Genomic DNA, 12,500 nt, shown 5'->3' on the forward strand with positions numbered 1-12,500 from the left:
ACACACACACACACACACACGCGCGCGCGCGCACACACACACACACCTATCTTCTTCTGCATTGGATTATGCACAAGGACACATTAGACACACTACTGGCTTTCTGTCAGATTACGCCAAGTCCTGCATTATATCAGTGATTTCCAAATTCCCCCCACACACGGCTCCTTCACGGGCTGAGCGTCTGGAACCATAGTGTGGTAGCTCTCATGGTGCGGTGGCTCTCATGGTGCGGTGGCTCTCATGGTGCGGTGGCTCTCATGGTGCGGTGGCTCTCATGGTGTGGTAGCTCTCATGGTGTGGTAGCTCTCATGGTGCGGTGGCTCTCATGGTGCGGTGGCTCTCATGGTGCGGTGGCTCTCATGGTGCGGTGGCTCTCATGGTGCGGTGGCTCTCTTGTTTGCACAGTGATGCATGATTGTTGGGTTAAAGTCTCTACCAGCATGAGACATGTCCGTTTGACAGGGGCAATTATAAGTGAACACTGATCCCCCATATTCATCCATTGTACCATAGCACTGATTTGAGATCAGGAACCATCCTGACCTGTGAGAGAAAGGTGAAACACTGTTGCTAGATCAGGCCTGATCGAATAGTGACCATTGGCTGACAGAGGGAATCCCAGTTGACCAGCTGCACTGAATCCTCAGCACTGGTGCTCACTAAGGCTGGGGGATGACGGCAAGCTAGAGCGTTCTGGAGGAACTGGAGGGTCTGGATGAACTGGAGGGTCTGGATGAACTGGAGGGTCTGGATAAGGAGAAAGGCATGATTGCCAAACAGCAGGAAGAACCTTTGGGGGACGAACAGGCTGGGTGGGAGAGGAGAAGAGTTGAGGACTGGTAGAGGGGAGGACAGGTAGAGAGGACAGGTAGAGGGGAGGAAAGGTAGAGAGGACAGGTAGAGAAGAGGACAGGAGAGTCAAACTAAGCAGAGGAGAAGAGAGCAGAAAAGATGGATGGAGAAGGGATCGGAGGAGAACAGAGGGGAAGAGAGAAACAGAAAGAGAAGGGGAGGGGAAGGTGAATAGGGGAAGAGGGAAAAAGAGGAGAGGAGAGGGGAGGGAAGGAGAACAGAGGGGAATAGAAGGAAAGAGAGAGGGGAGGGGAGGGAAGGAGAACAGAGGGGAATAGAAGGAAAGAGAGAGGGGAGGGGAGGAGAGGGGAGAGGGGCCTCAGTCCTTGACCATTTGTATTTTGTGAGGGGGGACAAAGAGGTCTTAGTGTTTTAGACTCCCTGCTGAACTGGGGCCATTTGACCAGCACTCAAAGGAAATGAGGGCAACCTTAAACCTACGTGCCCCTTTGGTTCTGCCCCAGCCCGGCCCGTACGGGCCCCTGCACACAGACCTCAGCACCGCCCCGTACGGGCCCCTGCACACAGACCTCAGCACCGCCCCGTACGGGCCCCTGCACACAGACCTCAGCACCGCCCCGTACGGGCCCCTGCACACAGACCTCAGCACCGCCCCGTACGGGCCCCTGCACACAGACCTCAGCACTGCCCCGTACGGGCCCCTGCACACAGACCTCAGCACCGCCCCGTACGGGCCCCTGCACACAGACCTCAGCACCGCCCCGTACGGGCCCCTGCACACAGACCTCAGCACCGCCCTGTACGGGCCCCTGCACACAGACCTCAGCACCGCCCTGTACGGGCCCCTGCACACAGACCTCAGCACTGCCCCTTATGGGCCCCTGCACACAGACATCAGCACCGCCCCGTACGGGCCCCTGCACACAGACCTCAGCACTGCCCCTTATGGGCCCCTGCACACAGACCTCAGCACTGCCCCGTACGGGCCCCTGCACACAGACCTCAGCACCGCCCCGTACGGGCCCCTGCACACAGACCTCAGCACCGCCCCGTACGGGCCCCTGCACACAGACCTCAGCACTGCCCCGACCACACTGCGGGCGCCACGGTGGGGGAGGTGCACCTGGGACAGCAGAACGGGAGCTTTGTGGTTGTGGGGCTGTAGGTGAGGTTGAGAACACTGCAGGCAGGAGTGTGCGGTGAGCAGGAGTGTGCGGTGAGCAGGAGTGTGCGGTGAGCAGGGACGTGCAGGAGTGTGCGGTGAGCAGGAGTGTGCGGTGAGCAGGGACATGCGGGAGGGTGGTGAGCAGGAGTGTGCGGTGAGCAGGAGTGTGCGGTGAGCAGGGACGTGCAGGAGTGTGCGGTGAGCAGGAGTGTGCGGTGAGCAGGGACGTGCAGGAGTGTGCGGTGAGCAGGAGTGTGTGGTGAGCAGGGACATGCGGGAGGGTGGTGAGCTGGAGTGTGCGGTGAGCAGGAGTGTGCGGTGAGCAGGAGTGTGTGGTGAGCAGGGACATGCGGGAGGGTGGTGAGCTGGAGTGTGCGGTGAGCAGCGATGTGCAGGTGTGTCAGGGAGCTCGACGTCTTCCTGAGGCAAAGACATAGCAGAGAAAAAAGATGGAGATTTGTCCTGGTGTTGAAGGTGCAAAGAGGGTTGTGATCTTGATGCAAGCTCAAGATTTCTCTCTCTCACTCTCCCTTTCTCTCTCTTTCTTTTTCTCTCTCTCCCTCTCTCTTTCTCTCTCTCTCACTCACTCTCCTCCTCTCTTTCTCTGTCTCTCTGTCTCTCTCACACATTCACCACTTTGTACTACATACTGCAGTTCACGAATGGTTATCCCAGCTGCATGAAAAAAGTGCGTAAAGTGCTCCCCTCTCTTCCTCTCCCTTTCTCTCTCTCTCTGCCTCCCTCCCTCTTTCCTTCTCTCAGTCCCACTCTCTCGCTCTCTTTCTCCATCCCCTTGAGGTTTGAGCTCTCTCTCTCTCTTTCTAGTTTTCCTCTTTTTATGTCAGAAGGCAACTTGTTCCTTCAGGCCTGCTGCCATATCCCTCTCTCCATCTGCTCCTGATTACCTCAGGATGCCCCGGGTTTCCTGCCACCCATCTGTGCTACTTAAGTCTTTCCCTCTCCCTCTCCCTCTCTCTCTCTCTCTCTCTCTCTCTCCCCCTCTCTCTCTCTCTCTCTCTTTCACTCAGTCTCTCTCCTTATCTTTCCTTTTTTTCTTCTTTTCTCCAAATGCCAGCCCCACGATATTTGTTTAATTTCCAGGATGGATGAAGAGAGAGGGAGAAGGAAGAGCATGAGTAAGAGAGTGAAAGTGAAAAAACGACAGAGGAGAGAGAAGAGGGAGGAGGAGAGAAGGGGAAGAGACAGAAGGAGGGTGAGTGAAGGAGATGGAGAGAAGAAAAAAGATGAGAGAACAGGAGATACCAGGAGAGAAAGAACAGGAGAGATAACCTTGTTAACCTTGTAAATCCTGTAAAGCGCTTTGTGACAACATATGTTGTGAAAAGCGCTATACAAATATATTTGATTTGATTTGAGAGAGAGAACCAGTGTAGCAGAGAGCAGCTCAACCTACGACTGCCTGTGCTTCTCTCTGGACATCACAGGAATGGCGACGCAGGAACGCAGCGTGTCTGAAACTTGGCAGACGTCTCTTATTTCAGCGTCTCTTTCTCCTACAGAAAGTTGACACCCTAATGACATCTACCAGGGCTCGGACCGAACACCCCACGCCCCCCTGCCCCCCTGCCTCCGTGCCCCCCTGCCCCACTGCCCCTGCCTCTCTGACGGGCAGACGCAGGCCCATTTTGCACCCCTCTGGACTGGAAATGAGCAGGGGTGTTACTCAAATTGACCAATTTTCTTCAATAGTCCTTCTCCCCTCACCCAGAGCTAAGAGCAGGGCACCAGGGTAGGCCCACACTGACCAGTAAACACCCCTAAGCTGCCTGTGTGCAGCGCCATATCTGTGTCTGCTGACTGGGAAGAACTTTACAATGTTCTCTGCATGTTCACATTCATTCACTTGGCTTGCCGGTTCTTTTTCCAGAATATTCTATCACCATTATCGGAATGTCTAACCTATACTTAGATTCTTATGAAGTCTACGGTCAAATATTTGTACACTTTTTAGAGCAAACTTGCTCTTTGAGAGATTGAAGTCCTACCCATGCAGTGAACGCGGCGTCTGGCTCTGGTGGTCTGTGGTAGTTTGGTGGTGATGGTTGTCTTGTTTGTCCCCTCAGGTGGACGTCTCTTCACCAGTCCTGATCACTCCTCTTCCTTTCCTCGGCCCAAGACAAGCGGTGGACACACAGACAGGTCAGGTGTCTGGCTGAGCTGCACAGGAACTGAATCCTACAGACACACACACCACACACTCGCATACATACACATAAGCTAAACGATTCACTGGCACGTGCACGAAGCAGCCGCCATGGTCCCAGAATTCAGTGCGTCACTCTGGTGAGCGTGGGGGGACGTCCCAGGCAGGAGACATGTTGGGACGGACGGCTGAGCACCACGGCACTGAAGCTAGCTGTAGTAACCATGGAGACAGTGTGGAGGAGCTTGGCCTGTGTTGGGGTCATTGCCATGGTGACTGCTGGACTGCGCGAGAAGACGTCAGGAACGGAAGGTCAAGGTGACGAACATCTCCTCATCTCCTCGTTCACTAACTCGTCCAATCTTCTGTTATAACCCTAACCCTAGCGTTAGATGTTTTGCACCAATTTAAAAGGTTGCACAATAGGACACTAGTCAAATGTGATTTTGGCTGGTGTTTGTTTTAGTGGGCGTCTGAATCGCCACAGATGGCACTAGAGTGGTGGTTTTGCCCCGGATTCCTCCTCCTTTAAATCTTTAAATAGCTAAATAATCCAGTTAGTCATACTCACAGAATGAGGTCATGCACCTGACGTGTGTGTGCTGCTGCGATTGGTCGTCATAGCGCTGCTTGGAGTGTGTACGTTACCTACAGCCGCGGCCATTCCGAGTCGAGTGTGCGACTGTGCTCCCTGGCGACAGGCGGCACGGAGACAGGACTGCGCGGGGAGTTGGATACAGGCACGGTCGCCATGGACACGCGGGGCCCCGCGGTGATGGTGGCCTCCGTTCAAGACTGACGTCTCAGGCTGGCACGCAGGAACTTCCACGAGTCTGGGGCCCGCCATGACTGGATACAGCTGTAACACAACTTGAAGAAGGAGAGAGAGGGAGAGAGAGAGAGAGAGAAAGGTAGAGGGAGGGAGAGAGAGAGGGAGAGAGAGAGATAGAAGGAGGGAGAGAGAGAAAGATAGATGGAGAGAGAGAGAGATAAAGGGAGGGAGAGAGAGAGAGAAAGATAGAGGGAGGGAGAGAGAGGGGGGAGGAGAGGGAGAGAGAGAGTGAGGGAGGGAGAGAGAAACTGAATGTGGGACTGAGAGAAAGTGAGGAACAGAAATAGAGAGGAGGTGGAGACAGAGAGAGGGAGAGAGAGAGTGAGGGAGGGAGAGTGAGAAAGAGAGACAGACAGACAAATGGCTGTTCTTTCCCTAGTCTGTTTCTCCAGGAACACTGGCTCATATTCATCAATCACTCCAGGGCTACAGGGCTGATCCTGAATCAGTTCACTCATCTCAATACAAGTACATTCATTATGATGTAAGTGGTAAAAATGGACCCCAGATCAGTAATTACTTTATATAAGGTTTGCGGAATGTAACCTAAATTCAGATGATCAAACTTCAGCTTGTACCAGGTTAGTTTTCCCTTCTTCCTTCTTAATGAACAGCTACATGTTCAGACTGAGCCTCATTCACAACCAGAACCTCTTCCTCAGCATCTAGCCTGATGCCCACCCCCCTTCCATATCTAATTAAGGGCTGTTTAATCCTTAGCCCCTGTCACTCATGCTGTGGGTCTGTTTGAATCAAAGGCGGGTGTGTGCATCTCTGACGGCAGGGGCGGAGATTACGGGCAGTAACAACAGCCCCCTGCTTCTCCCCAGGGCCTCGTTGTTCAGATTAAACGAAAGATCAAAGACATTTCCATAAAGACACGGCCCCCCGAGTGGCTACCCGCAGGAGGGGCTCTTCCGCTCTTTGTGGTTTACTGTTTAGTTAAGATCAGTGCTGAGGACAGTCCTGCTGCTCTGAAGACGAGGTGTGTCCCTGTCATTTGATGGAGTGTTGCATTATGGACACCACAGAAGTCCTTTATCCGAAATTGTCCTGGAACGTAGTGGTAATGAAAAGTACAGTGTAATGTAAAACTACTCCTGTATCTCTACAACACTCGAGTTACTGGAGTGGTCTTCATATACACATACTGTATAACTGTGCACAGTGGATACCCTTGTTAAAATACCAGGTTTAGTGATATAAAAATGAGACCAAGACAAAATTCCACCTTTAATGAGACTTACAACATGTAAATCTCTATTTAAAAACATATCTTTAGGGGGAAGAATAAAAAATGTAAAAACTAAAATAATGTGGTTGCCAAAGTGTGCACACCCTCTTATACCTGGGGGTGTGGCTGTGTTCAGAATGAACCAATCACATTCAAACTCATGTTAAATAGGAATCAGTAGACACCTGCCATCAGTTAAAGTTTCTCTGATTAACCCCAAATTAGTTCCGTTGTTCTAGTAGGCTTTTCTTGGTATTTTGTTACAGAAAACTGCCATGGTCCACAGAGAGCTCCCAAAGCTTCAGAAGGATCTCCCTGTCAAAAGGCATCAGTCTGGAGAAGGGTACAAAAGAATTTTCAGTGCATTAGATATACCATGGGACACAGTGGTCTTCACTTCACTTCATTGCAAAGAACGACATGTCCCTCCAAAATTTAATAAAATTGATCAGGGGATCTACCAAGAGGCCTCCAGCAACATTAAAGGAGTTGCAGGAGTTTCTGGCACATACTGGCTGTGTACTAATGGGACAACAATATCCCATAGTCTTATTCTTATGGTCTGATGAAACCAAGGTTGAACTTTTTGGCCATAATTTTTGTTTGGTGCAAAATAAAGTCAAAGTCAAATTTATTTATATAGCGCTTTTTCACAACACATGTTGTCACACAGCAGCTTTACAAACGTATGGGTCCAGATTCCTAATGAGCAAGCCAAAGGCGACAGTGGCAAGGAAAAACTCCCTATGAATAAAAACTAATAAAAACCATTGCACATCAGCAAAGGAACACCACACCCACCAATGTAACACCATACACACCAAAAGGAACACCACACCCACCAATGGAACACCACACCCAACAATGGAACACCACACCCACAGTGAAGCATGGTGGTGGGACCGTCATGCTGCATCTGCGTCAACTGGTACTGGGGCCTTAGTCCAGGTGGAGGGAATTATGAACTACTCCAAATACCACTCGATGTTGGCACAAAACCTTCATGTTTCTGCTAGACAGCTGAATCTGAAGAGGAACTTCATATTTCAGCACAACAACAACCCAAAGCTACATCCAAATCAACCAAAGAATGGCTTCACCAGAAGAAGAAGTGTTGGAATGGCCCAGCCTGAGCCCAGATCTGGATCTGAAGAGGGCTGTACACAGGATATGCCCCCGCAATCTGACACATTTGGAGCTTTTTTTGCTAAGAGTGGACAAATATTGCTATTAGATTAAGGGTGTGCACACTTGTGCAACCACATTATTTTAGTTTTTTTTTTTTTTACATCTTCCTCCTAAAGATTTCAAGTTTTTTGTAATAGAGAAGTACAGGTTATAGGTTTCATTAAAGGTGGGAAAAGTAATGAAATATTTTTTTATATCACTAAACCTGGCAATTGAACAGGGGCATGTACGCGTTTTATTTCCACTGTAATCATGTATAGTAGGACCGGACGTTCTACGTAAGCAAAGTGTTTCTGAGCCTTTTGGAGGTGAAACCAGGTTCTAAATTGTCATTAAGGTTGAGTGAGTAATAGATAAAGACAATGAGAGTGACAGAATTAAAGATCGTTAGAGGCAGAGTGAGAGAGAATGAGATAAAAGAATGGGAGAAAGAGCAAGATGTGATGTTACTGTGTTAGATGTTAGAGTGGAATGTTACTGTGATGAGTACTCAAGTGTTATAGAGTGAAATGTTACTGTGATGAGTACTCAAGTGTTATAGAGTGAAATGTTACTGTGATGAGTACGCAAGTGTTTTAGAGTGGAATGTTACTGTGATGAGTACGCAAGTGTTTTAGAGTGGATTGTTACTGTGATGTCCCCAGGGTGGATGTCCCCAGGGTGGATGTCCCAAGTTTAGATGTCCCCAGGGTGGATGTCAGCTCTGTGCCTTCCAGCATGCTCATTACTTCTTCTCCGCTGGTGTGGGTGGTGCTGAAGGACAGTAGTACTGCATGTGCTGGAGTGCTGGGAACAGAGGAGATGAATTCTGTGTATTGATTAATCCCACTTCTCTGTCTGCCAGTCTGATGGATGGGTTTGTATTTGGGTCTGGGTTTGGGTCTGGGTCTGGGTTTGGTTTTGGGTTTGGGTTTGGGTCTGGGTCGGGGTTTGGGTCTGGGTTTGGGTTTGGATCTGGGTTTGGGGTTGGGTCTGGTTTTTGGTCTGGGTTTGGGTTTGGGTCTGGGTTTGGGTTTGGATCTGGGTTTGGGGTTGGGTCTGGTTTTTGGTCTGGGGTTGGGTCTGGTTTTTGGTCTGGGTTTGGGTTTGGGTTTGGGTCTGGGTTTGGGTTTGGATCTGGGTTTGGGGTTGGGTCTGGTTTTTGGTCTGGGTTTGGGTTTGGGTCTGGGTTTGGGTTTAGGTCTGGGTTTGGCGAATGCCAGGAGAGTGTGAGTCTCCTGATTGTATCATGCCAACTCCAAAGTTTGGTGGAGAAGGTTTGATGCTGTGGGGTTGTTTTTCGAGGTCTTTTCATTCCTAATGCTTCAGCATAGCAAGACAAAAATGTCAGGTGCTTATTTCCGACATTGTGGGAACGGTTTTGGAGGGCATGACTGAAACAGCACAAAGCACAATCCATAAAGGAATGCTTGGGCGAGCTTATTGTGGAATATTTAGCTGTCCAAAAACGTTTGGCTTTGTATTGTAGCTCCCTATTTTCAGGTCTGGTCATGTGATCTCCGTTCTTGTTATCAATCCTCTGCAAACATGAGAGTTTGATCCTGTCCTTGGCTCAGCACTCAGACGTGGGAGTTTCTTGCAGTCCTGCTCAGCTTAAACTGGCTTCACCAGGTAAACATTACCCCAAATCCTCGGTCCGGCTGTGGAGCGGCCGGCCTGCTGCTCCCATGGTGGAGAAGATCTTAGGCACTGAGGACAGCTCTTTGCTGATGGACTGTGTACCTCAGCAGTGGCCTGACCCCCAGGCACAGTAAAAGGCTGTGTTTAGCACGCACTACTTCTAAAATAAATCTCCCACCCACTGTAGAGGACAGGAAGTATAAAATTTCAGAGTTTCCGTGAAAACAGACGGTCCTGGGGCCGGCGGACTGCTGGGGCTTGGGTCTTGCAGTGACCTTGTGCTGACCCCTGATGTGCTGAGAGCTCTACTCAGACAGCCAGCCCCTTCCTGCCTGTGTTCACGTCCTCCACACATACTTCTGAACACACACAGATCCTGTCTTGTTCCAATCTTGCTGTTTGATTTCTTTAACGAGCTAATGTAGGTGCCATGAAAGGTGCTAATGTAAATGCCCAAGTTTCACTGGGAGAAAATACATTGTATTTAATAGTTGGTTCTTATGTGTCAACCCAGTTTATACTGGGCATCTGCTCAGTGCATATATTCATTCCCAAGATTTATTAATGAATAAACACGAAACATCATTGCTAAGTTTAGTTGACAGTAAATGTTCAGTTGGTGCAGAGGTGGACAAGCTCACTTTCTAAGAACTGGACCAGTTTTTAGTTCCAAACCACGTGAAATTCCAGTCATGGGAATGTAGACATGTCATCCAGACTGCGTTGTCATCCAGACTCTGTTGCCATGTCCGTTTGACTTGATTCCATCCTTGGAATCAACTTGATCAGAGATCAGTTCCAGGTCACAGGGTCACTTATGGTTGGGTCTTTATGGCACCTAAGACGTCTCTCAACTCAGTGTTCCCTGAGATGCTTGTTAAAACTGCTGTGCCTGTGCTTGTATCAAAATCCACAGCATTTAAACTGCAGTGTCTATGTTAACACAATGTTAAGAACGGGTCTGCTACCAAAATAATACATTCACTGGTGGTTCTGTGGTGGGAAAGACGGATGTGTAGATAACGTGATAGATACATCCCTATGCCTTATTGATCCTGGAGGGGAGGTTTGTTGCATTTATTTGCGTGTGTATTGTTTTATAGTATCATTTTGTCTGCGAGCTGATGACCACATGCTGTGACTCTGCTGACCGTCGTCCTCTGTTGGTCTTTAGCTGCGTTCCTCTCCAGTCTGGGTCACTATGAGATCACCATCCCCGTCCGCGTGGGTCCTCGTGGCGAGGAGTGGCCCGGGTCCGGGCGGCACAGGCGGAGCGCGGAGACGACACCCGACGACTCGGCCGACCCGCAGCTGTTCTACAGACTGAGCGCGGACCGCGCCAGCCTCTTCCTGAACCTCACGCTCCAGGGGGCGCTACTCTCCCGACACTTGCGTGTGGAGTACTGGAGGAGGGGCCAGCTGGCGTGGAGCCGTCCGTACTCAGCTGGCTGTCACTACGCGGGACACCTCCAACACCTGCCCCGCTCGAGCGCCGTGGCCCTCAGCACCTGCAACGGCCTGGTACGCTTCATGCCACACACGCTCCACCTCCGGGTCCAGGGGTGCTTCACAACGAGAGTTACTAGTTAAGAGGCAAAGCAACATGTAGGGTGTTTGTTCATGGTCTTCTGGACCCTTCACTGCAGGACTTTGCGGTGTTCGATTCTTCAGGTTGTTTGTTGCCAGATTGTTTGAAGAAAGCACATTTTTAGGGAGTTCTGTCATTAGTGCTGGTACAGCTTAATCTGACTGACAACATGAACAAAAAAAAAAACAACTCTCAAAATTTTATTGCCGTTAATTAAGTCTGAAATGTGGTGTGGATTCCTGCTGCTTGCAGGCTGTGACTACAGATGTTTGTCTGCAGAACCATGCATACGGTTCTTCTCAGTCTCCCGTCAGAGAGGTTTGTGGGACTCGGGCCTGGAGCAGACAGCTGTTCCCGCTGCCCCAGGGGCGCCTGCCCATTTATCACCCTGCTGCAGAAACAGGTGTTTTTGGATCCTAACGTTGGATTTGAGATTCGTTCTGCCAGCCGTGGCACGAGCCAGATCCAACACCCTCGCGTTCACACTCGCTCACGTTCTGGAGCTGAATTCTTTACATTACTGGACAAGGAGAGATTTGAACAGACACAGAGACCAACGTACATCAGCTCAACTCAACTCAAATTTGAGAGTTGCTGAATCATGTTAGGGTTAGAGTTAGGGTTTTTGAGTTGGTTTTTGATATCTTTATTATTAGTCATTGAGGTTATGCTAACAGTGGTGAATACAGTGGGGTGTGTGTGTTTAGGAATGCATTAAAAAGCTGGAATTACTGGAGAGAACAGCCTAAGATAATTCAGTAGAAAATTAGCTGTTTGTCCAGCCTCACTAAACACAACACTCGAATTTGATATGCTTGCAAAGTACTGAGGAGAGGAGAGATCTGGGAGAGTGTGTGTGCTGAACGTGCTGGCCTACATGCTCCTAGAGGAGGATGTTCGGAAGTGTTGCAATTCCATGAAGTCCCAGCGTAGCAGACCAGGAATGTTACATGGTCAGAGATTCCCCCAAGAGTCCAGCATAGCCATCTGCAAGAGTCGCATTGCCTCTCCTGACCTGTAGGGGGAGTGTGTTTGTGTTTTGTGGAGCTCCATGATGTTATTGACGTCACTTGTCTTGTCAGGGGGTTGGAAGCAACAAAAAAATCCAGTTATTGTTGGGAATCTGCCGGGGATGAAGGATGAAGGTTCTAGCTGGATGCAGTGAGCAGTGAGACAGCGACATTTGGAGTGGTATGAAGCTTGGTGGAGCTCACCTGCAAACCTTTGCCTCCTCCAGCAGGGGGCGATTGTTGTTGGTGGTGAGGAGTACCTCATTGAGCCCTTGGTTTCTGAGAACCATACAAGTGTTGGTGAGAGAGAAGGGCAACCCCATGTGGTGTACAAGAGGTCCTCTCTACGACACCTCTACATGGATCAGTCCTGTGGCGTCATCGGTAAGTTAGTGTTCTTAGCAAAACGCGTCAGACGGTATGTCACATTGTCAAATCCAGACTTTGTTATGACGCCGAGTCTGTGGCACCGGGTCAGATGTCAATGTAGCTAATGTTATCATCTATAAAACAGGGAATGTAGAATAAAGGTGGGAATATTGTGAGCTTTCCAACACACAGGTACAATCACCACAACACTAGCTGTTCAGCTGTTTAGGAGATGATGTTTAGAAAATCTTTTTCGCTTCCTAAGCTGGAAAATCCCTTCTCCCCTGGCCATTCCAGATGAGAAACCCAGCAAAAGCTTGGGGTGGTGGCAACGGACCATCAAGCCCTCCCCCGGACAGATGGGGCGGAGCCAGCTGCCTCTGAAGCCCTCCCCCGGACAGATGGGGCGGAGCCAGCTGCCTCTGAAGCGTTCTGCCGGGCACGAGCGCTACGTGGAGACGTTGGTGGTGGCGGATAAGATGATGGTGGGCTATCACGGCCGGCGGGACATCGA

General features: G+C 50.0%; 2 protein-coding genes across 4 annotated transcripts in view; one reads left to right on the forward strand and one right to left on the reverse strand.

The window, feature by feature from the left end:
- The window catches only part of zap70 (zeta chain of T cell receptor associated protein kinase 70), a 23,747-nt gene extending 18,513 nt beyond the window's left edge, over nt 1-5,234 (reverse strand). The window contains exons 1-2 of one of the 3 annotated variants that reach the window (XM_077004289.1): nt 4,794-5,234; nt 3,988-4,102 (exon numbers count right to left, since the gene is read on the reverse strand). In XM_077004289.1, the coding sequence (XP_076860404.1) occupies nt 3,988-3,991 (4 nt within the window). In that variant the 5' untranslated portion in view covers nt 3,992-4,102; nt 4,794-5,234. Of the gene's footprint in view, nt 1-3,987; nt 4,178-4,716; nt 4,734-4,793 lie in introns of those variants that run through there. The other 2 variants (XM_077004287.1, XM_077004288.1) reach the window with 2 other exon arrangements.
- The window catches only part of adamts10 (ADAM metallopeptidase with thrombospondin type 1 motif, 10), a 57,532-nt gene that overhangs the window by 3,380 nt on the left and 41,652 nt on the right, over nt 1-12,500 (forward strand). Inside the window, exons 2-5 of the mRNA XM_077004286.1 lie at nt 4,066-4,463; nt 10,194-10,540; nt 11,845-12,001; nt 12,284-12,500. The exon at nt 12,284-12,500 is cut by the window's right edge and continues 28 nt beyond it. Coding sequence (XP_076860401.1) covers nt 4,370-4,463; nt 10,194-10,540; nt 11,845-12,001; nt 12,284-12,500 — 815 coding nt within the window. The 5' untranslated portion in view covers nt 4,066-4,369. The remainder of the gene's footprint in view (nt 1-4,065; nt 4,464-10,193; nt 10,541-11,844; nt 12,002-12,283) is intronic.

The sequence above is a fragment of the Brachyhypopomus gauderio genome, chromosome 4, assembly GCF_052324685.1.
Source record: "Brachyhypopomus gauderio isolate BG-103 chromosome 4, BGAUD_0.2, whole genome shotgun sequence".
Classification (NCBI taxonomy): domain Eukaryota; kingdom Metazoa; phylum Chordata; class Actinopteri; order Gymnotiformes; family Hypopomidae; genus Brachyhypopomus; species Brachyhypopomus gauderio.